The following is a 24873-nucleotide window of genomic DNA, read 5'->3' as shown; positions in this document are numbered from 1 at the left end:
TCGCAGGTTCCTTGTCAGTTGGAGTCTCAGCTCAGTCACTGGTATCGGCGAATTGCAATTCCCATGGTAGATTAAATGGGTCCGTCACAGCGATAATACAACTGAAACACGTCTCCGTATCCGTGGTCTCTCCACCAGGTGCACAGCTGCCGGTTCCACCACCAGGCCAAGGAATAAAACAGCTCTGGATGCTCCATGCCGATCATGGTGAAGAAGTCCTGGTCTCCCAGGTGGCCTCTGAAGCGATACTGGTCTGCCATTTGGTCACATTGCTGGGTTCCAACAGCTGGTTGTAGAGAGTCGAAGCCCTCATTGCACCAAGGTCCAATAACATCACACCACTGTTGAATCCTGGGAGACCCTCGGGGGCAGGCTCTCCAACTCTGGTCTTTGGGTTCTCCTTCCGATACTGCCAGAACGTGTGTCTGAAGATTGAAGAAAAGAAGGCTTAGGAAATAATAGCAGACAGTGCCATTTATCACAAATGCTACAGCAGATTTCTTTCTTGTGTAGGCCATAGTAAAGAGCCAAATAGGATGACAAAACTGCATTTGTGTGACTTCTGTGCAGTCCTTTTAAAACTTTATGAATTACACTGCACCACCCAATTTCTTAGAGCCAACCAATAAGAAGTGATAAATTCTAGAGCAAACACCTAAAACTGCAAACATGTTTGTAGCATGTGTGATCAACGGCACACAGGCTATGATAGTCTTTGGTGTTCTAAGAAGATTATCAACTGGGTGCATCACAGGAAATGGGGGCATTTTCAGTACACACTTTCTGAAGAAACAGTGCTGTGGGAAGAAAGAGAAGAGAGGAGCTACAGGGAGAGAACTGGTGGACGAGTGGCACAACATGTTGCAGTGCCAGAGCTTTGTGCCAAGGCAGCACCCTGTCCTGCCAACATACCTAAGAGAGCGGCTGAAAGGGGACGTACAGCGCCATTCAACTAACCTTTGTACGCCAAGATTTCTGTGTGAACTGAGGGTTCACAGAAATACCCCACACCTTTTGGTGTGCACAAAATCACATTTTTGTTTGCACCACTGGCCTCTCATTATAATGCGAAAAGCACCAGACACCACATAATCAGGAGTTCAACATGTTTTGTTATTGATTGCTGTGTTCAGATCATTCTGAGGCGACGAGGCTCCATTAACTGTCAGATCAGCTGTAACGCTGACACGCTTCATGCAGTAACACATATGTTAAAGGCCCGTACAGAAAAGTTTGGAGTTCAACTCCACAGCACTCATCGGCCTGAGACGCTGTCCTACAGAAGCATTCAAAGTATTTTTAATCATTTGGGTGTCTCACTCACAAAAGTCAAGACTAGATTTTTCAAAAGCCATTAACATCACATTGTACCGATCAATCATAATCCATCCATTCTTAACCATTTAGTTCCTAAAGGTTTTCCGTATCGAACACTTCCAGCAATTTTAACTCAGTGTATCAAATATCATTATTTCTGGTTCACTTATTTAACAGCCAGTACGTTTATTGTAATGTAGATTACACAACATGAAAAGTCAGATTGAAGAAGTCACATTCCTGGCTCCACTTCATTGATTGGATTCATCCTGTTTTTTTGTTAGAAGCGTTTCACAGGGGCTGCATGCTGGTGTAAGGGTTTGCAGGCTTACCTCATGGCTACAAAATAGTTTCTAAATGCAAAATGATACAGGTGATGAATGTTTCCACATAAGGGAAATATATATATATATATATATGTATGTGTGTGTGTGTGTGTTGTGTGTGTGTGTGTGTGTGTGTGTAAATGCATGCAAATATTTGGATTTATGCATATATGGGATGTTCTCTCACAACCCTAGAGTAGTTTTGGCAGCAAATTGATCTGGAGGGAAAAGCAAGTCTCTTCAGTGGGTCCATTGACCTTTGCAGAATAACAGCGGTTGCAGTAATGCGATGTTGCTGTGCCATAGAGTTCCTTCCATCTAACTTTGTTAAAGGTAAAGATAAACATTGCTTCTATTTACAATGACAAACTGTAAGATAACAACAAAAGGGGTACATTTTCACATCCATTAAAAGAGAGATTAATTGCAGTGAGGGTTAGAGTGGGTGATTTAAGTCAGAAAAAATCTACTGCACACCATAAATTAACTTTTTTTTTTTTTTAGAAATGGCTGTTCGCTATTTGGAAAAAAAAAAAAACCCTTGGTCACATCAACAACTTTAATTATTTATCCAGTGCTTGTTTTCCTGCAGTTTACATTTCTACCAAACCTATGGAGACATTTTTTTCACTGCTGTGCTTGTTCTATTTTTGTTTTCTGTGGAGATGGCTGTTCGCTTTGAGAAAGTACAAAATGCTCTTTTCCATACACTGACAGCTGGCGCAAAGCTGTTTTATACTTCTGAACACGAGCATGAATGGGAATGTACACTTCACTGCATGCCTCTGCACACGCACACACCACTGCACACACACGCACACACACACACACACCACCCACACACACACACACACACACACACACACACACCCACACACACACACAGCTCACCCCATCACTGAGATTATTCTTAGCACTGGTTAAAGTGGAAAGAAAAACTTACTGCAGATTAAATATTGATGAAGAAATGTGCTTAAACAGATGGAAGAGCGGGAGAGCTCTTCCTGACTACTTAGATTTGTTGAAAATTACAGCAAGTGCTCCTGATCTCTGCTCTGTCTGCTTTCTTGTTGCAGATAAATGCATGTGGGAAAGTTGAGCAGAAACATCATGCTTTTGTATTTTTCTCATCCCCCTATCTCTCATACTCGTGTTCATGCTGCCATATCCTTACTGACCCACATTCCCAGCCGTTTGTCACAGTTTCAGTCTGGTGACCTCTGCAGTGCATTTATCATTATAAAGGCATATCGCGCATCTATGTGACCTGAGACACATCAGGATGAGTGCGGTTGGTGTGGGAACATTATTTCTGACTTTTCACTGTCTGACAATTGAATTAAGGTTTAAGGTTAATTAAGGCTGTCTGCATGCTCTCCATAATAATTAGCTGACAGCAAACTGGTTATTACACCTGACAGATAAAGGAAAGGGTTTGTCTTTAGCTTAGAGTCTCTCCACCACTGCACAGTGAAAGACCCTGCTTAAAAAAAAAAAAGTATAATAATAATAAAAGAGCACATAGAGTGGAAGCAGACTGTACTTAAGGAGACAGATGTGACTGTTGTGCTGCACATGGCTTTCAGTGGAGCCAAAAATACCCCTTTCCCACTGGCCAAAAAACCTGTTTAAACCCGCTAACAATCGGCTCCTCATGGCAGAGTGGGAAAGGGTTTAACCGGCATTTTAAAGCGGGTCGTTCAACGCTGCAATCGACCTGGGGACTGTGTTCCGCTGCATTGTTTACTTTCGTTTTGCTCCGTCGTGCTGATGATGTCATCAACGTGGGACACCATCAGCGCGGGAAAACGCAGCGACACGGCTCACCAGCAGACGGCTAGACCCGCGTCTGCAGGCAGTGGGAAAGGAGTCTAAGAAGCTGGTTATTAGCGGGTCGAAGACACGGGTCGACCCGCTAGTTGCAGTGGGAAAGGGGTAAAAAGGAATGTAAAAATGAACTCTGGAAGTCTTGATTTAGCATCTAATCAACACAAATTTAAGACGTCAGCAAAAAAGTGTGAAATAACTCAAACGGTGTTTTGTATTCAACATTCCTCCTTTGTTTTGTGGACAGCACAGATAACCCGTGGCTTTCTCTGAGTGAGCGTCCTGAGCTGGTCACCTGCAATGGTTTTGACTCCACAGGTCTGCCTTGTCAGGTTTCATTTGTGGAATTTCTTGCCTTCTTAATGGGGTTGGGACCATCAGCTGTGTTGTACAGATGTCAGGCTGGTAGAATTATATTACGACAAGAACCAATCAGCTAAGTATATATATATATATATATATATATTATATATATATATATAATATATATATATATATATATATCATACATATATTATGTATACACACGTATATACACACACGGACGGTTTTTATATATATAATATAAAAAACCGTCCATCATCACTTTAAGAACTGACAGTCGGTCAGTCTGGAAAAGAGAAAAAACTTTCAGTGTGTGCTCAGGTGCAATCACAAAAACCAAAAACTGGCTCACTTGAGGACCGCCTTAGCAGAGGAAGACCAGGACTCAGCTCTGCTGCTGAGGATAACTTTATTCGAGTCACCAGCATCAGAATTCACATGTTGACAGCACCTCAGATAAATGCCACACAGTTATAGCAGCAGACGCACCTCCTCATCAGCTTTAAAAAAGGAGACTGAATCAGACCTTTATGGTCAAATAGCTGTGAGGAAACCTCTACTAAAGAAAAGCAACAAGTGGAAGAGATTTGGTTGGGCAAAGAAACATAAGGAATGGTTATTAGACCAGTGGAAATCTGCGCTCTGGTCTGATGACTCCAAATTTTAAATCTTTGAAATGTTTGATTACATTCGCTGTGTCTTTGTGTGACACAGAAAAGGCCAGCGGATGGTTTTTACATACATGGTTCCTTATTTGTCCCCAGGGAATAATTTGAGGCACACAGAGCAGCATTAACAGAAGAGAGAAAGAGTGCCAAAAGATAACTGAAGCACCGTGAGTTAAAATAAATGTAAAAAAATATGTAAATAAGTATTAAGTTGCACCGTGGGTGGGGGTGGAGGAGAGTTGAGGAGGTTTACACCTCTGGGGACAAAAGTTGCTCCGAGTCCTGCACCCGGGCCAGGGGACACTCCGTCCTGAGGGGAGCCACTCAGCAGCAGCATAAAGGGTCCTACATGACCCTGATTGCTAAACTGACATTTTGCTGCTCACGCACTGAGGAAAGACTTCTTATTGGGAGTCCGATGATCTTAGAGCAGAATAACAGTGAGCTCCAGGCAGTTTCTGTTCTGGAGGGTGACAGAATGAAACCAGCAGGTTATGGAGAATGTGGCTATGCTCTCAATGAATGGGTAACAGAAAGTAAGCAGGATGATTTTATTGACTCCAAAAGAATTGAGGAGATGCTGCTGGTGTAGGCATTTCCTCTGTGTTGCAGGAGAATTTCAGCCCACTATTAAAGATGTGGCCCAAGTACTCGTACTCTTCGACTAGTTCCACAGGATTCCACTAAAAACATCAAACAGCGGACCAGTGACAGCATCAACTTGGATGCTGTCACTGGTCCACTGTTTGATGCATTTATTAACCTTGTTTTTCCTCCCAACAATCGGGTTTTTCGCAGGAGTAAGCAGAATGGTGTAGTAGCCTGCAGAACCAAGGGGTGGGACAGCAAAGGAGCTAAATGGATCTGGGACAGAACCATAGCATTTGTCCAATATCTTCCCTTGGCAGGTGGTGCAGGTGACAACCCAGTCAGTCACCCAGACCATTGGAGATTTATTCAAAACTGAAGGCTCACTGTAACCAGCATGGCTACCACAGCATCCTGCAGCAACATGACACCCCAGCCAGCTCGCTTTTAGTTGGACCATCATTCATTTATTTTTCAACTGGACAATGACTCCAAGCACACCTCCAGGCTCTGTAAGGGCAGTTTGACCAAGGAGGAGGATGATGGAGTGCTGCACTAGATAACCTGGCCTCCAGTCACATAAGCCCAATCCGGATGGTTTAAGAGGAGATGGACCGCAGAGTGAAGGCAAAAGGGCCAACGAGGTCTCGGCCTCTCTGGGAACTCCGTAAAGACTGATGGAAAACCAGTTCATGTGACTGCCTCATGAAACTCATCCAGAGAATGCCAAGAGTGAACAAAGCAGTAATCGAAGCAAAGGGAGGCCACTTCGAAGAATGTGAAATATAGAACATGCTTTGAGTTGTTTTACAGTTTTTATTTACTGCACAATTCCATATGTGTTCATTCATAGTTTGATGCCGTCAGTGAGAAACTATAAATTGACTGGTCGTGTAGATGACGGATGAATTAACAACGGGCAAGCAGCACATCACAACTTATCCTCTTGAGCACTTTTAATAAGTCTTTGTTTAGCTTGAACACCTCTGACTGTCCTCATATCTGAGGTGAGCCTTAGGGGCTTATTGCTTTGAGAGCTGGAGGAGGAGAGAAAAATAGCATTTCACACAAGTTATTTCTGATCTTGGCTTCACAGTTCAGAGATACAGAAAACCATTTTAGGTGAACTGTACAGATACACAATTCAACATCTATTCATGACAGCAGGGAAAACTGTTTATGATCTAGTTAAGATCTAGACACTCTGAACATTCAAGGGGATGATGTCGAAATTCTTATTAATGACTGGCTACAGCACTCACACAAACTGTATTTAGTACATCACTCTTGTTTGTCCATCCTCATTTGGACACATAAAAACAATACATTCTGTAATTTCAAGGTGTATTTCACACTCAAGCATGATTTTTGGACATTATAATCTGGGTCATCCTAATCAATGGTACTTATATTAGTCAGTTTTATTATTGTTGTGCATTAGAAAACAGACTCAGTCAAACTGTACATTAAAGTCTGGAGTTAGGCTCACACTTCCATCCTCGCCTTCCTTCAGCTTTCCCTGCCAGCTCGAGTGTCTCTCACTTGAGAAATAATGAAAAGTATCAGCAGGTGAGAAGGACATTCTGTGCTGCTATTTATTTGAACGTGTGCCTTCACGTTGTTCAAAACAAGATACAGCCTGCTGTCTGAACGCTGTACATGACACTGTGACAGGGACGGCTGGTTCTGGGCTGGCTAAATGTCCCTTTGATTATAGCAGTCAAAAACAAAAAAAAGAGAAAGAAAATAGTCAACAAAGGAAGCTTATAATGCTGCTGTTGAAAACCAACAGATCAAAGCTTCATATTTGCATATGAGTGGTATTGAGGCTCCTGTGCCAACAGATGGGAATGTAGCTGGGAGCAGGGATCAGTTCTCCGGTCTCACTGTGAGACGTCCATTGCTTGATTCTAGGTTCAGGACTTTAAATGGAGTTTGCTTGCTCTCCATCTGCACTTTACTGTTTTCTGTGGGTTACTTAGTAACCCTAAATTGCCTGTATAGGAGAATGTGCGACTCTCTCTGCATTAGCCTTGTGGTGACACCAAGTATCAATGGAATATCATTCCATCGTAACATATCTGCATGCAAATAAGAAAGTGCCTGTCGAATAAGTATTTGCAGATATAAAAGAATGTAAGGAATGTACAGGAATATCAGACCTCTTCAACCACATCTCAGCCCTGATGCAAACACTGAAACACCCCATGTCCTTTATGACCCTTCATAATTAGGCATGGAAAATGAAAATCGGTTCTTGTTGAGAAGCGGATCCTAATGTTTCAATTCCTTGGAATCATCTGCCAATTTATCGATTCCAGTAGCCCAGAATAATGTTGCCATGCACATTGTGAAGCTAAATGCGTGGCGAGGTCATTAACCAGCACAGGTAGCAGGAAACGTGGCGCTCAAGTGGTTCAATCACTAGAAAGCTTGGCTACATTTCATGACAAAGGATGACAACAATACTTAGAGAGTGAATATTTCATCAAAGGGAGGAACTATTACCAATATCCATAAACATTTGCATGACATAATGTCATGCTTTCGATAAGTTTCAGGTCGAATCTCAACTGAGCAGCAGCAGCGTTAACACATCCCGTGCTGTTAATACTGCAGGTAGCTAGCTGACTAATACTGCCCATTATGTTAGTGACGTTTACGTCATTTCGTCATTGTAAAATCTACCATGACTAGTTGATTATTTTAAATTGATGCCTCCTCATGCATTTTTCCCAAACGAAAATCGATGACAATATTGATGAAGCACTGAATCATTGCATGGAAAAAAGGAATTGTAAAAATCTTATCATTTCCCAGTCCTTTTCATAATGTTCTAATCAGCTCTTTTTCAACTATTTTTCTGTTTTTGCGCCCTTTCCGCCACCTTTTATTTTGCTTTTTGTTTCTTTTTTAGTGTATTTTTCATCTTAGAATAATGATTTAATAATGTGTTTTTTAAAGCCAGTCTTCTAACAATTTTTGTGAAAATGTGATCCATGGATGTCACACAATGGAAAATAAACAAAAAACACGAGGACAGGCATTTCCTCCTGGACCACTGTAAGCAGTCGTGGCTTCGTAGCCATGACACTTGTGTAAGTGGGGCAGAGATACAGAGCATTTTTCCCAATAATGAAGTTTTCAGTGGCAGGATGTGCTCTGAATGTGAGGCTGGTGGGAGGACGTGTTCTCCTGCATAATGCTCTGTCCATTAGGACCCAAACAGTGGGAGCTGAGACCCCGCTCGACTCAACACAGGAAAACACTCCATCAGAGGGAGCGTATACAGTGGCTTGCTCATAGCAAGTTTAAAACATCTAAACGTTACAAAGACTCACAATGAACTGCTGAACAAAGAAGCCTACAAGTATTACAAAGTGAAAACAGATCTTTTGTTTATCTGTTCTGTCCAGCTGAAGCATCTCCAAAATGAAATAAAATAATTCAACATGAAGTGCTCTGATATATTCCCAGACATTACACTGGCCATGATTCGGTACTGAAGAAATATTCAGTACAAAGTAGGATATTGTGGATTGTTTAGTTACATTCTATGCCCACAGCAATATCCTTCAGATCCTCAGTTACGTAAAAACCAAAGTGCTGTCAACACACTTTAATTTCCTTTTAACAAGGAGCAGCAGAAAAAAAGGAGCCACTGCAGGACCTGGAATGTGCTTTAAACTCTGACATTGAAAATATGCCAGTGGGAGAGACGTCCTTCATACCACGACAAGACGACAGCATGCCCACATGTTCACACACACACACCACAGACACACACACTCCTGCTGGTCTACAAAGATAGAGAGCCAGTTTTGACAGTTTGTGTGAAAATCTAGCCTGGGGAAGCTGTGTATGTGTAAGAGGGAGAATATCCTGCTATAGGAACAAAGTCACAAGGGAACTCACATGCTCCATAAGCCACTGATACGTAACAAGGTAGAGACATGGAGCTGTTCGGAGACGCCAAATGCAACTGGAACCTATAGCAGAGAACTGCAACTCCATTTCTAAAAAGACAGATTTACAAAACTGAAATCTCACACTGGATGGAAGAAAAACACCAAAACACAAAGTATTTCACTTTCAGGAAGACAGACAGACAGATAAATAGATTTCTCACAATCAAACTGTCTGATTCTGTCCAATACATTGTACTATGCAGGGTGAAAAAGAACGACAGAGACAACGCAGCCTGCTTATTTTGAGTCTGCTTCCTCGGATGTGAGAAACTTCTCAAACTACTTCAGACATCCTAATGATCTTATACAAGTGCTTACAATGTACTCCTCAAACGAAGCTAAAAACAAATTTATTTGATGAAGCAACTTGCAAATAAGTCACTACATCTGAATGCGATAATTTAGAGAGGGCTGACAGACTAAAACTCACTCACTCTATTCAACGTACAGATTCCTGAAGCATTTCAACACTGTACAGTGTCAGGAAAACTTAAGTACAGTTATTGGACCTTCACAATTGCCTCCAAAATATGGGCTACCTCACAACAAAGCACGTAACCTCATACAACACAAATGATTTTAGTAATGAATGTCTTCACATATGAATTAAATGATCTATAGTACTAATGGAAAATGCAAGTCATCTCCAACACTCTTGTCTCTATAAAGATCAAAAACTGATTAAGGTCAGGAGTGAGCAAACCTGGAGGGAAACAACACTGAGCAAATATGTAGAGCCACTTTGACAACGATTCTCTGGCACTGGGTAAGAACTCTGTTCAACTGTCTGCTAGTTAGAAAACATTGAACAAACGTGGCCTACGGCAGGACGCCATTGAGAGAGCTACTGCGTAGTGTCCATCCTCTCTTTCCACTGTACCACATGCTTTGTATTTTAATAGACGCAAATAATGTTCAGGATGCACAAGGAATCCAATTATGCTATTAATTAATAATTTTGTTAGGAAATTTTTTTTTTTTTTTAACTTCTCATTTAAATCAAACACTGATTCATTGTTTAAAGACCCCAGAGGAAACCTCCGGCGAGTATGGTTACACTGCTGAGCAGCTGCTCCACAAAAAACCTCCCTTCAGACTGTCGCACGCACGCACGCACGCACGCACGCACGCACGCACGCACGCACGCACGCACGCACGCACGCACACACACACACACACACACACACACGTCCTGTTTTGATGCCGTGCCTGAATGGAAAACAGTGAAGTAGTCTAAACGGGCCAGGCGTGTTTGTTTTACTATCTTGGAGAGAAGCGGAAAAAATCAGCCGAGGAACAAAGAGCTTGGAAGTCACAGCCTCTTGTTTATGTGTGCACACACACTCACATGACTCGCAGCAACACACACTGTTGTGTTTCCACCGAAATGACATCAAGCTGATTAATACCTCCTTGCGCCTTACCATAGGTTCACAACTGGTGAAAACTTACTTTTTAGCCATTCAATGACCAACAATAAGAAAGTAGCGAACCAGACATTAAAACTATATTACAGAGACCTACAAAGCCAACCTGCCATTTCTGATATTACATGAAAAAGGAATTCTATCATCCATAGGAGAACCATAAAATAAAGAACGTATCACTGAGATAATGGGAGAACAACCAAAACAAGCAATTTCAAAATGAATGAAATTCAGAAAAGATCCGTCCTCAAGGAATAGAGCATTTAGATTACAAATAACATCAGAAATGCTCAAGTGTTTCAATCAATAGCTGAGATAACTGAAAGACCCTCAATCATGAAAGGAGGCAAGTGAATCCGTCATTCCTCAAGGAGGTAAAGATGAAAAGTAATGAAGCTCACAAACACACCAACGCCAGTTCTGAACGTAGATTGAAATAATTGCCTCTGCCCGATCGAATGGATTGGAACTCATTGTCGATGAACACGTAGATTCATGACAAACTATTTTTGTATGAAATAGACTACAAGTGGTGAGCCATGTTACAACAGAAAACAATGCTGGGCAGTGGGCTGGAAATATGTATGTTGGATATTTGCTAGGTTTGGCTTTAAAGAGAGCTTCATTAAACATATTGCAGTGCTGCACCTCTCTCCAACAACCAGGGTTAAAGGACACCTGACTAAATCTCGGCTCAAATGTCAATAGTGTCTGATAAAAATCAAAAATTTATACTCCAGATATAAACTAAACACTCCAAGAAATAAGCCAAACCATCACGTTTGATTATATACAACATCCAGATGCACAAAATATACAACTTTATAATGAATAAGTATTAAAGTATTCAAGCATTGAAAAATTAAAAACAATACCCATCAAACCGAAATGGGAGAGGGTATGAAACTCAAATATCAGAGGTGGCCTGAAAGGAAATACCTGAGACTCATGAAACTGCTATAGACTCGCCATCATTAAGGGAGTTTGTCTCGAAGGTTGTAAGGAAATCTTTGATTGCTGTTAAAATAATATCACTCCTATCAGGTAAACAGAGCTGAGGTTTGGGGGGGGGGGGGGAATGATAAAAAAAAATTTAGATGAAAAGTGATGAATGTTCATTCCCACAACAACTGACAGACTGAGCATTTTATCTAAGCCACAGGGAACATTTCTCTCTGCTCCACATAATTGATCAAACTTAGAAAATAACCAGCACATAATAACCAAAGAACAAAAGTTTTAACATGTTTGCTAAACTTGAAAACAAGTAGTCTGCCTGGGTAATCCCTGAAAAGAATCTGACCTGTCATATGCTGGTTTTAATAGTGAACGCAACTGTTACACTCACTTATGAAGATGTGATCAGCCAAGGACAGAAATTTGTTTTCAACTTGTTTACGAGCTTTAAAATGAAAGAAGGAAGTTCCCCATGTCACCATGATACCCTGCAACCTGCAGTCAGATTCAGAAAACCTCACTGGACTGATGTCCAGTTTGAATGAAGCCTGGCCAGCCGACGAGTGCTACGGCCAATCGGCCATTCAAAGAAAACTGAAAGAGTCTATTCAGACTATTGTCAGTTAGAGAGATGAACCGTTTGTAGATTTACTCTAGGCAAACTGCTGAATGAAACAACAGTCTGAATCACAGGAGGAGAGCAAACATTTCTTCACAAGAGACAATTCTTTGTTTGGGTTCTTCTAAATACTCAATTATTTATCCAGCACGACGGACCGAGATAAAAAAAAAAAAAAACACACTGATGGGAACATCACATTATGCTGAAATTGTTGAACAATCTAGTGACTGTGACTCAAGAACATTTTCTTAGATTAGTATCATGCTGGGCTGAATCTGTGCTTCCACTTTAAAAGACAACTGAACAATTTGCATTTGGCATATTAATTCATGTATGGACAACATGTTGCGGTGTATTCCCTTCCCAAATGACACTAGTTTCATTATTTTAAGTTAATGCATTTATCTAAGAAAATCACACAGTTAAACTTACATTTTCAGGTATTTGGCTTTAACTGATATATTACAGGTTATCCAAGTTAAAATGAAAATCCTGTTTTGACAAACCCTCAGATACAGCCTTATACAGCCATACGACAAAATAATTTCTGATAAATGTTGCATTTGTGGGTTTTTCCTTGTGCAGCTGAGGAACACAGACTTTGTGCTAACACTGCCGAGCTTCCTGTGATTCATAGACTTCTGATGTTCTTCTCACTTAGAAACTGTGACAAAAACCAACTGTGAACATGCAAGTGAGGACCAAACTAACTCGACAGGAACTGATGGGAGTCAATGAGAGATGACTGGTGGAGCCTATTGGAGGTGGACATAATTATCTTAATTATTTCATTATGTTAATGCCAACACAAGCATGAGAAGTTATAGCTAATCACTCTACTGATGCAAAGCAGGGAAAATACAGCTACACATTTCAAGTCTAACCATCATTTTATTCCATAATCCAAAACCGAAAATCCAAAACTGTTGATTGAACAACATTTTTTGTTTAACAAAATGAGAGTGTATTTTGTTAAACAGTTAAAGCTCCGCAATCTAGACCTTCCCCTTGATGGATGCTCGTCCTCGAGTCAGACTGAGCTGGTTAACATGCAGCACTGAGAGGACACTTCAAGTCAAGAGCACGAGGGAGCAAGCTCAGAGCCTCACAGCTTCTCATTTGAATTTCACAAATCACAGAGAACTCTGTCAGCTTACATTCAAAGACTGTGCACGGATGATTTAGTTTTCTACTGATAAGGAAAATCTGAATCTCCAGCTGCTACAGAGTTTCCTACCTGTAGACTGGCTGCATCTCTCTGGCGATGCCAATTACCGCTCCTGGAGAAAATCGCTGAAATTCTTGAAAAAGATCTCTAATGTTGGTCCTGTATTTCAGGTCCAGGTCAAGCTGTATGATGTGAGTCAGGCCTGTAAGAGAAGCACAATATTAATCAGGAATCTCCCCCCGAAAAAAAAAAAAAGCCTGTAGGAGCATATCAATGAGTGCAACACCAAATATTGTCAGCTGGTTCACAAAGAGCCAACAGTCTCTGTGCACTTGTGCACTAGAGAGAGAAAGTACAATTTAAAAAAATCTAATTTAAAAGTTTTATGGATGACAAAATTATTTTCTCTTTCTTAAATATTTCCTGGAAATTTTCTGTATTTCTGGGTCATCTGGACTCTGAGGATACATTTCTGACAGCTCTGGCTAGCACGTCATCCAGCCTGTAAAATAGCTTCTTGCTTCGGTGTTAAACAGTCCTTCCAAAAAAGTAGGCCAATAAAGCTATCAAATCAGGTTTGATAGCCTGTTGATAAATACAATTATCACACCACAGCGCTGCTTTTAATGCTTCCTTGCTGTGATGTTAATGATAACCTCCTACGTAAACCGATCAATAACATCCAGGGGGGTCGAGAGAAAGGCACGTGTAGCAGCGACGACGACATAAAGTAAACGATCAACTCAACATTTTATTGTTTGGTGAAGTCGTAACAACAGTAACCAGGAAAATCATCAGTTCATTGTTTCAGCTTCCTATATTTTGCTGGTCGGCATGGTGATAAAAGGATGGGAAATACTCGGGGACGGTCGGCGGGCACGACACGACAACTGAGCGGATGAAAACACTGACTGGCCGTGTCAGCCGGTGACGTTCTGTCAGCGCTGACGGCCTGGACTGCGCCTGCAGGATTTATGAGCTGGTTTGACATCAGCTGTGAGCTGGTGCTGTTGACAGTCAAAGCAAGCTAATGAGCCAAACTCTTTGGTAAGGTTGTCAGCCTGTTATGATATACTGGGATTATGAGCCTTTATTCAGGCGCAAAATATCGTTTCACATCTGTTTTTAGGTTGTCAGTGCTCTGGTTAAGATCCAGTACCCTCAGATCATCTTTAGTTATGCACAATGCAACTGCAAAACAAAATCCTGAAAATTGAAACGCATCGTATCCATCCTGGGAATCTTTAAGATCTGCTTCACCTGGCTTTCATGGCTTTTCTCTGAGGGCAAAGGTGAGAACAGGAACTTAATTTATTCAGTTTGTTAAATAAGAACTACATTGACAATAAAACAATTACAAAAACAAAGAGAAACTACAACGTGAAAGAGAAAGATCCGCTGATGTTATGGCCTGCAGGGTTTGCCATAAAACAGGAAAGCTATCATCAATGCATGATTTAACAATTCACTTTCAACTTTTTCCTCAGCAGGCAATGTGGACAAACTGTTATCAATAAGGAGAAACACAAGGCATTTTACAAGGCAGTACAAAATAATCCTGAAAACAATTCAAGCTGTGACTCCAGGGGCTCTCAATAAAGGAATATGTCACTTGTTGGTAACCAAATCAACACGTGATGTCTCTTATTCAGTGGAATAATCTATTTTTGATAATAAACTTCATGATTTATGAAATTATGAACTGTTAGTAAAATGTATTGCTGTTGAAATGCTGTCCTACTTCAACTATTTTCATTTTTTAATATACAATAATATCTGACTAGAGCTCCAAGGCTCTGTAACCTGCAGCTCTGAAACTACATGTGAAATTATGGGGGAAAAAAAAGACATTTTGTTTGTGCCCGAGACTATCTTTCAAAAGAACCGTAATCTTGCAGTTCAGGGCAATAAATATAAAATTAGAAATAAAAAAATAGTTTGTCAACTAAAATATGTAATATTCGGGGAATATTCCACTATCTAATCATTATTAAATAAAAATAAAGCAAAAGCAAATGAGAAAAGTACTCGCAGGATATAGAGAGTTACAGTCAACACTGACAGACACATTTGCTTTTACTAATGGTGTACTTGCTGCTGCTTGGATATAACAAAACTACTTTAATGTATCAAGAAAACACTCCATGTACAACTTTATGAGCTGCGTTATTGGCGTTTAAAGATCAAACATGCATTAAGTGAGAAAACAACTCTTCTTGGTCATAAAACTCCGTCAAGTTTTACTGGGCAATCAATTGCAGAGTTGGCATGTTTTCATAGTTACATTAAAGTATTACAAATGATATGAGTTGAGGGTCACTTATAACGTCTAATGATGTGAAACGGAAAAAGTCTAATGATGTGACTGAAAGTTCTACCGTTGCCACTATGGGGGGGGGGGGCATGCTTAAACACACTGGCTTCCATTGTAAGAAGTATAGGAAAAGTTGACCCAGAGTCATATGGATTTCTGTGCTCTACAAACAAGGAAGCTGCCAATCGTGCTTTCATGCACTGTGGCAACAGAGAGGCGATGAAAAGAGTAATCTCTGCAGAGTCAGCACTGTTTGTTTGCCCTAATGGGGATTAACTAGTGTGAACATAACAGGAAGAGACCATTCAGTTGTTACAACACGGTGATGAGACGGGTTTGATGTTGGCCCAATGACTCAACACAAAGTCCTGTGACGGAGAAAGTGCTGCTTTTTTCCCACCCTCCACACATTTTTATGTTAGCTGTAAGAATTGCTGACAAACACTGCTGATTTGGATGATTCATTCATCTTTTTATTCCAAATAAACTGAATTGTTGTGCAGTTTTAACATTTGGGTTGTATTTCAGGTGCCATTAAAAAAAAATGTGTTGTTTTCACTGCTACCTGGCATAAACAAGTGCCCAGTTCTCTGTTGATGTCAAATTATTTATTGCTTTATCATGCTTTCACTCCTTCTCAGAACAGCAACCACGGCATGTTATTGTTTTTAGCAGAGAAAAGGAATCACTACAAATGATTATATCATCACCAAAGGTTTTAGTGCAAAAAGAGAGTTGAAGGGGTGAGAGAGGTTCTGAAAGGTGTGTTCAGTTCTTCTATAATACGATCCTGATCGATCCTGTATCACTGTCCTGAACTGTGCAGTGATGATCACTCAGACACAGTTTTATCATTTTATTTATTGCTTTACATATAGACTGATAAACTTAAATTTAAGGGCATTTTCATGTGTTCTGATAGTTTGTTAAGATTTATGATTTACACAGATTGTTACAGAATCAATTAATTGTAGGTAAGGTTAAACATTTCATTTGGTTTTGCCATTTGCTGAAATATACTGGCTTTGAGGAGGTTTAGCTAAAAATGAAGCTCGGCTGATTTTAAGCCTGCTTAAACTCAGTCGAGCTTCAAGATCTATTTACTGACGTGACACATCGGCTGGTCACACATAGAACGTATGAAATGAATGCATTTAGACTAACAAGTCATAGCAGAGAGACAGAGAGCTATACAAACATAAATAAATGCATGGTCATCTTTGCTTTCAGTAGACAATATCATGACTTGAAAACATATATCTTGTATCTGCAGATAAACAGAATTTCAGGGTAAAAGTTGACCTGAGCCAGGTGCTTGTGCGCTGGCAGTTTAGAGCAGGAATAATGTCATTAGGGTGGCTTAGATAGATCAAACCTAACTAAGCCACCTCACCAAGACAACAGAGCGTTATCTAAAAAAAGAGGGGAAAAAAATCACATTTTTCAGGGAGTAAGTGGGTCAACCTCATAAGCCTTAATACTTGTTCTTGATGTGAGCACTTACCGCTATTTGTCGGGCTTTTTGCCTTCGCCATAATTCACAAGAAAGCACTTTTTTTTCACTTTCAAATTCAAGACTGACCTCATGAAGCTCAAAAGCATCAAAACATTAAATATAAACTCTTACAGCAAAGTAAATCACTTTTTAGGAAAGAATTTATTCATACAACTTGAAGGAGGAACCCACAGAATCAAAGAGCCGTTTGTTTTGAGCACCATACATGTGCTTCAAAATTTTAGTCTCTTTATCCACCTGCTTAGTTTATGTTCTGCTCTGCTGGAGTTCACTCATCAGCCATCAGTCACAATAAAACCAGACCTCATACTTGCATTAAATAATCTACTGAGAGGAAGGTTTCTCTCTGTGCGATCATCTCAGGAGAGAGTTGGCAAGATAATTTTAATAAGCATTTCATATGAAAAAGGTGGTAAATTTCTCTTCTGTCAAAAGACAGCAGTGTCTGTACCTGTTTCAGAACCATATTACCATACAGAAGCAAATAATGACAAAAAAGAAGAAAAAAACCCCCACTGGAATCAGTCTGTGATTTAGAGTGAAATTTCTTTTTAACCCAGCAGTTCAGCTCCTGCCTCACGTCACTTCACACATCAACTGGATCACTTCCTCGATGGTTACAAAACAGAGTGATGCTGTAAGAGGGACTCAGTCAAGTCGCAGCATGTTGAAACCTCCAGAGGGGATACTAAACATGTAACACCTCTTGCAAATAATAGTGTTTCGTGGGAGACTTATACTTAATTGCAACAGCTTTTCCACTGTGCCATTTCTCATCCTCCAGGGCCAGATGGTATAAAAAGAAGGACTTTGTTTTAACCATGTATCAAAAACACACTTCTTCTTCTCAATAAACTTGTTAAATTTTAGTACCAAGTCCTTTAGACAGGGTTACACAATTGAACTTATTGCATTATATCTCAAAGAATAGAAAAACTTTAAACACATTTAGTTTAAGGTATTGCTGAACGCACTTTGCTCACATGAAAAGTATCGTATTTGATTTTAACTACAGATTCACTGTGAATTATGAGTTATTTCTTGCACCATTGTGTTACAACCCAAAGAATTGCTGCTGTGGTGATATTTGGTCAGAGCTGGGACCATTACTATCCCCTTTATGAAGATTATTAAAGGTCCTCATGAAATGAAGTTGTTTTTTTTTTTTTTTTTTTTTTTGCATTTCCTTTGAAAACTTTAATAGCAGTGGAGGACTGATTGGTTCCAGGTGTATTGACATATTCTGCAGCCAATTGTGCTGAATGTGCACCTCAGCAATGCATGGAGAGGAGGCACACTGCAAAGCTTTATATGCATTTCTGTTTGATGCAGCATGAAAAAATTAAAAAATGCTGAAAATTCATAAAAGAGGAGCCATTAGCTCAAAGGTAGAAACATATTTTATCATCTTATGGGTCGGCACCAACAAAATAAAAACTCCAAAAAAGTAGGACTTCCAAGAGGTTCAATTATCAACAGCTTATAGAACACAGAGAGAATAAAAAGCAGACTTTAACCTAATATTAAAGTTGATGAAATAATTCTCCCTTCATGCTTGAGTTCACAATAAACTGACATCATAATCAAATCCACTGAAAACACCATATATCCTACTTTCCAACATACAAAATGTTAAAAGCTGTATTTCCTCCCACTTACAGCTGCTATTTTTACTCATGAACATACGGTAATTTTAGTTCTCATTGTGTCATTCATCATTAACAATGTTCCCCTGTCTGCTGTGCGGCTCCCTTTACTGACAAAGCCGTTTCAGAAAAAGTTAAATCAAAGTAAGTGGTGGTGTGGAAAAAATACCAGCAGCGTAGGTTTGTGCACTGCCCTTACAGAAGCCCCCCACCTCTTCTAATACTGCCCAGTCTGCCTTTATAGATCAAAAGATTCTTTAAATAGAAATGTGTGACCACGCAGACACAAATGGGCGTCACATGTGGATGATCAATATGACCAAATTTGACCCCTAAGTTATGATTCCTTTAGATATAAACACTCTGTGTCTGGAAATGAAAAACCTATCAGGACTATAATTTATATGAAACATGCTTGTGCCTGAGACTGCTGAAGATAAACTGATTAATGCAAGTTTGGAACCTTCCTGTTTTTAGCATGACCTTTAAATATCTTTACTTTTTTTTTTTAATTAAAAAAAGTATTTCATATAACAATTTATTTGCTTTTTTTCCCTCCTCTAAACACCTTTTTTCCGGATTTTACAGTGGGGTCTAGATGCTAGAGAAGCACATTTGGGATTGGAAGTTTGGCAGGTTTGAATCCCACTGCTGATCGGTCACCACTGTAGCTCAATGAGGGGGATCATTGATCCTAACTGCACACTGCTGTAAGCATGTATCGTAAATTAATAGAATGGGTTACACCCAGAGTAGAATCAAAAAAAGGTATGCTTTCTTCTTCTTCTACATTCGAAGCGGTGCTGCACAAGGCTCAGACTCTCTGCAGTATACAACACGAAGACCTTCCTAATTATTTCGCTCTGGTTAAAAACCCAAAGTCTAATATTGTGATGAACCTGTGAAGTGAGGCCCCATGGCATAGGCCCACAGAAGCAGACCAGAGCGGATCCCACCACTGCCGTCACAGGGGGGCCACTGATGTGGGCGGCAGAGAGCAAAAGTGCTCTGAAGAGCATCTACACATGCCACATGTTTGTAAGACACCTGCACATATCAGCATTTCCAGCTGTACACCATCTGAGCCAAGTCAGACTAACCTTAAAGCAGTCTGCCAGACCCTCAGGAATTACAACACTTTACTCTGTCTTAGGCTACAACATGTGTATTCCCTTTACTCTTAAAACACAAACTAACTTTGTCCCTGCCACAGGAAAGTGAGCAGTTAAGAAGTGAGATCTTATAAAGGACAGATTAGTACTTATTTAAATCATTTTGATTCGGAGTCCGTCATGAGAAGAGGGCAGGTATTGCAGTTCTTACTCTGCGGCATAATTCGATGCATCGCGACGGACAGGAAGAAGATGGAGTCGCTGTAGTAGGCCCCGGAGCCTGCGCTGAAGTGCTTCTGCATGGCCTCCACGCTCGGGAAGAGCTTCTGTGTGAGAGCAACCACGTCGTGAAACAACACCTACAGGTGGGGACAAAACCTGGCAGTTAGATTGACATACTGAATGATGTTTTGGTTTTTTTGCAATGGCATTCAAATTGAAGGTGAAACGTGACACTTTTTTCAACCTTTTTTAAAACGCACGTGGCAGGTGATTATTCAGGTAGATGCCAACGGATTAAGGTAAGTGTTGATCCATTTATTTTATTATAGGCTTTGGCCATGTGATATGATGGCATATTTCCAAATACCTCATAAAAAATGATTATAGCCTGGGGCTCTAATTAAATAGTCTGAAATTATATTAACTGCTGTTTAACTAAGAGCACATCAAATCCTTGTATTTATTGAGATACCAGTTTATTCAAATGTACAGCATAGTGAAGAATATAGCACAAGACTCAAAAACACATAACAACTTTCATCCAAGTGCCCTTCCAATAATGAATTAATCATTGTTTTGGCATTTTGTATGAGCCTACATAGCTGGGAAAACAACAGGGTTCAGTGTGGACAAATCACAAGTCCATTGTATGTTTAACACAGAAAGACATGCAATCAGTCCAACATGCCAGTAACAACTGTTGCTTAAGTTGATTTGCTTGGATTTAGATTGTGAGAAGATGTCAACATTGTACGGAAAACCCACTCAAGCCCCAAAAAATCAGGCAAACTATTCATGAGCATTGGCACAAGAGATCAAAACACAATGTACTGTTAGGTCGATCAGCGGTCGTAAGCACAGCGACACTGCATTACAAATATCAGTCCTGAATCTGATGTTGTGACAGGATACCAAAATTCTTGCCGAACTGCTTTTTTTTTTTTTTTTTAACCGACGCCGGCCAATATTAAATAATTACTAAGAATGCGCAACAAAGTTAGCAGGTAGGATGTCAACTTCTGCATACACAGGGTCTCTGGGGAGTCCAACCTGCCCCGTCTGTAACAGTGGCAAGACTCTGGGTGTGTGTGTGTGTGTGTGTGTGTGTGTGCGTACTAGTAGAATCAGCAGCTGTCAGTGGCGCCAGAACACTGTTTTATGATTCATGATGTCAAAATAAGATGTTTAAAAGCACTAAAACGGAATGACACTGTGACACTGACTAAAACAGTGAGTGCACAGCTTGCATGCACAAAACTGCAGACTGTGCATTCAACTTTGATTCTAAAAAGCACTTCATCTGAGAGCCTATATTTAGTTTCAGCTTGTCACAATAGATTTGCATTAGCGCTTCTGTCAAACTGTAAATATTGCAGAGGCATTGCAGCAAAGATAAATACAGATGTGTTTTTACAAACTGTTGAAAGAAAAGAGGAAGTGGGGTGGCTAATGAACGGGGAAAATGCATTTTGCATGACTTACAGAAAATGTATTTTTAGTGTGTCAGTCTGAGACAAAAACAAGAGCACAGTTTGCTTGTTAATGTGCATTTTGGGGGACCTATTTTATGAACAATAAGTTTATTTGAACATTATTGAAACTGCAGCACGAGATTTTCCTGAGTTTTTGAATGTGTACGATTAGAGGTTGTTGATTTAAAAAAAATCACCACAAATTAATTAAAGAATGTTGTGAGATTTGCGACTAGAGTACATGTTTAATGAGGTCTTAAGTTGCACCATTTCACGGGGAAATTCAGTTTGGGGGACAGATGACATGATGGTGGTGACACAGTTTCTAATGGTGTGTGTTTAACCCGAGCAGGCCTATTTTAAACAATATAGACCTCATTCAACTCAGTTTGCGTGTTTATTTGTGGAGCTGTGAATGTGGCACACTCAGTAGCACAGCAAACAAGCAGGCTGAGGATCTTTAGATAAGACAGAACTAAAGTATGAACACTGCAAAGAAATGCAAACACAATGTCTGATTCAATGACTGCAGTGATTGTAGCACTAGCGTTGGGACTAGCTGGTATGAAGCCACCACAATAACCTTAGGAAAGTGTTTTTTTTCAGCACAAGAGGACTGCTCAGATGTATAACAGTTAATGCTGAACCACATAAGTATTCAATACATTGTTTTATAACTTTTGGCTGAATTTCAGGGAAATCTGTGAGACTGTGAAGCAAACAAGGTCTAAATAAAGATTTATGTGTGTGTTTATGGGTTGCTATGCCACAACCTGTGCGCCTAACCTCTATCTAAAGTCATTACAGGCAAACAAGTGTCTGTCCTCCTGACCCAATGTTTAGGGATAGATGGACAGATGGACAGACGAACTGACAGATGGCTTAGTGGATTGATGGACGGGCGGCTGGACGGACGGTATGGATGACAGATTAATGGATAGATGGATGGATGGATTAAAGGATGGATCAATGAATAGACGTATGGAAATTCAGTGGTAGTCAGATTGTTAGCTTTCACAACATTACATACTTGACAATGCTCTGGGACTATTTATTTTTCCAGCTTTGCTCTTGTTGGGATTTAGGTAGAACTTCTCAAAACATGTCATTCTGGGAGGCCCTTAGGAGACCTCCAACACTGATACAAGACTTTCTAATTGAGAACATGAAAGCAAAGACACAAGAAAAGTTGTCTCTAAACTATACAAACATTTACAAACCCACTGGTCTGAAGACCTCTCCATATTAAAGAGATGTGGGAATTAGAAATGAATACTATAATTGATGATGAGTAGTGGTGGGAGGTGTGCAAAGCAGGACAGAAAGTAACACATAGCTCGAACTGGAAAGAATATACATACTTCAAAACACCTTCCATGGTATCAACGTATGAGAGAAAAACACTAACTTGTGGGTTGAATTCACCACTTGATCCACCACATTATATATTGGGTCTCTTGATATAAACTGGTCAGACAAAAAAACAAGAACGTTTATGACAAATCTTGCTATTAGTGGCAAAGAAACTGATCACTGTTTCATGGCTTATCGACTACCTCCCACGTCCCCCAGTGGAGAGAAAGGTTAAAGAAAATCTATCTAATAGAAAAATAAGAGCAAAACTCATTTAAAAATTGGAGTTTTCAGGGCGTTGTGGACTCCTGTCAATAATTATTTCAAATCAACATGATGAAAGTTGGAGGATCTTTTTTCTCGCTAAATTTTAATTTACACAAAATGTAGGGTGTATTTCACAACGTCTGGTATCCCATTTAATGCCTCCAGTACTTGTGAGAGTGGCTGATGCTACAATGTGATTTCTGTTTAAAATACTGAGCTATATTCCATTTTTTTTACCTTTTTTTTTTGTATGCTTGTTGTAGTTTTAACCATTTTATTCCAAATTATAGCACTACTGTACTTGGAATGTTTGAAAATGTATACACAAGTCATGTATACAAAAAGCTGTATATAATTTTGATTTTGGAATAAAAAGATGTTTTTTAAAAAAAACCCTGTCATATGTCATGTGACATAATATTTTCTTGATTTTTCTTTTTTGGAGGGGAGGCTCGCTCAACTTCTTGGACATCTCTCAATAAAACTTTAAATGTTATCGAAGTTTCTTTCTTCCAATGTGTGGCATAGTTAAACTTGGCAATCAGTTATTAGTCTTAAGTCAATTATTGTTTTAAGAAAGAATCAAACTGACAGTTTTCTGCATGGCAGCCTCTTATTTACTTCAAGTGAGACATCTCAAAGCACAAAGAATAAGATTCCAGTAAAGCATTTCCAAAACTATGTAAGATCTGCACTGTGTGTTTGCTTGGAACCTCAGACGATGTACACTTCAGCTGTGCTGTCTGATTGCAGGAAAACAAATAAAAGGATACCATCCAACACTTAAGCTGGAAACTGCTACGTTAGATAAACGTCACATCAACACAAAACAGCAGAATCACTCTAGAATAATAGAATCTGAAAACATCCACTCCAGATATTTCACATGATTGGACATTCCTGAGAAAAACTGTTTCTAGCTGAGAAAGGTTTGGAGGAGGATACAAATGAATTGCAAACAAGTTTCTGTCCTTGTGTTGTGTGAGGCATACAAAAGAGGACAAACAGGGTAGGTAGGACATTGCATGCAACAGAAAGAGCAAGAGAGAGGGACATAATCCTCTTTTCTGGCAGGAAGTTCACAGCATGAGGCAGGGATATCCCAGTTAGTTACAGCACAGATTTGTAGACCAACACTGCCCCCATGAGTTTCTACTTTAAACAGCACCTACAGCCAGCAGGGCACCCTGCTATGTTTGGAACTGGAACACTGTCAGACAATTGTAGACCATCTGAGCTGCACCTTGATAATGTTAAGCTAATGTACAAAAACATTTTGGAGAGTTCCTACCTCGTATTTAAATGTTGCATCTTGGAGGAATTCTTGCAGCATCGCCTTGCCTAGCTCCTGGCTGGCCTGGTCACTGACAAAATGAAGCACCAACACTTCCCCTTCACGGAAGCGTCCATGTTTCACCATTGACAGCATCGCCACTCTGAACTTGTCCTGTAGGCTGCGGCTCTTGTCCACCTTGGTAAACATCATGAGTGCATGGTAGTGCTGGTCATCACCTTCTCTGTTCCTCTTTCTAAATTTAAAGTTCTTGCTCTCTATTTCGAGATCTGGATCTTCCCTCCTTGCTCCTCTGACCCAGCTGGGTGTGAGAGCCTGGTGTCCACCGTAAGATCTGCGTCGTTTCTGTTGGTATTGTGGCTCACCTGAGTCTGTTTGATCCTCTTTGTGGTGGTGGAGAAGTTGTGCTTCTCAGAGCCAAAGTAATAAAAGGCAACCACAGCGAGTGCGGCAGCCAAGAGGACCACAAACTGATAGGACCTGAA

The 24873-nt window shown here is 40.1% G+C and overlaps 1 protein-coding gene across 1 annotated transcript in view; it reads right to left on the bottom strand.

Moving 5' to 3' along the window:
• xxylt1 (xyloside xylosyltransferase 1) overlaps positions 1-24663 on the bottom strand; it is a 62952-nt gene extending 38289 nt beyond the window's left edge. The window contains exon 1 of the mRNA XM_030083465.1: positions 24386-24663. Within this exon, the coding sequence (XP_029939325.1) occupies positions 24386-24580 (195 nt within the window). The 5' untranslated portion in view covers positions 24581-24663. The remainder of the gene's footprint in view (positions 1-24385) is intronic.
• Between the last annotated feature and the right edge of the window lie 210 nt (positions 24664-24873).

Source organism: Salarias fasciatus, chromosome 23 (assembly GCF_902148845.1).
Source record: "Salarias fasciatus chromosome 23, fSalaFa1.1, whole genome shotgun sequence".
Lineage (NCBI taxonomy): Eukaryota > Metazoa > Chordata > Actinopteri > Blenniiformes > Blenniidae > Salarias > Salarias fasciatus.
The sequence above is the reverse complement of the archived record's forward strand: the minus strand, read 5'-3'. Positions and strand labels throughout refer to the sequence as shown.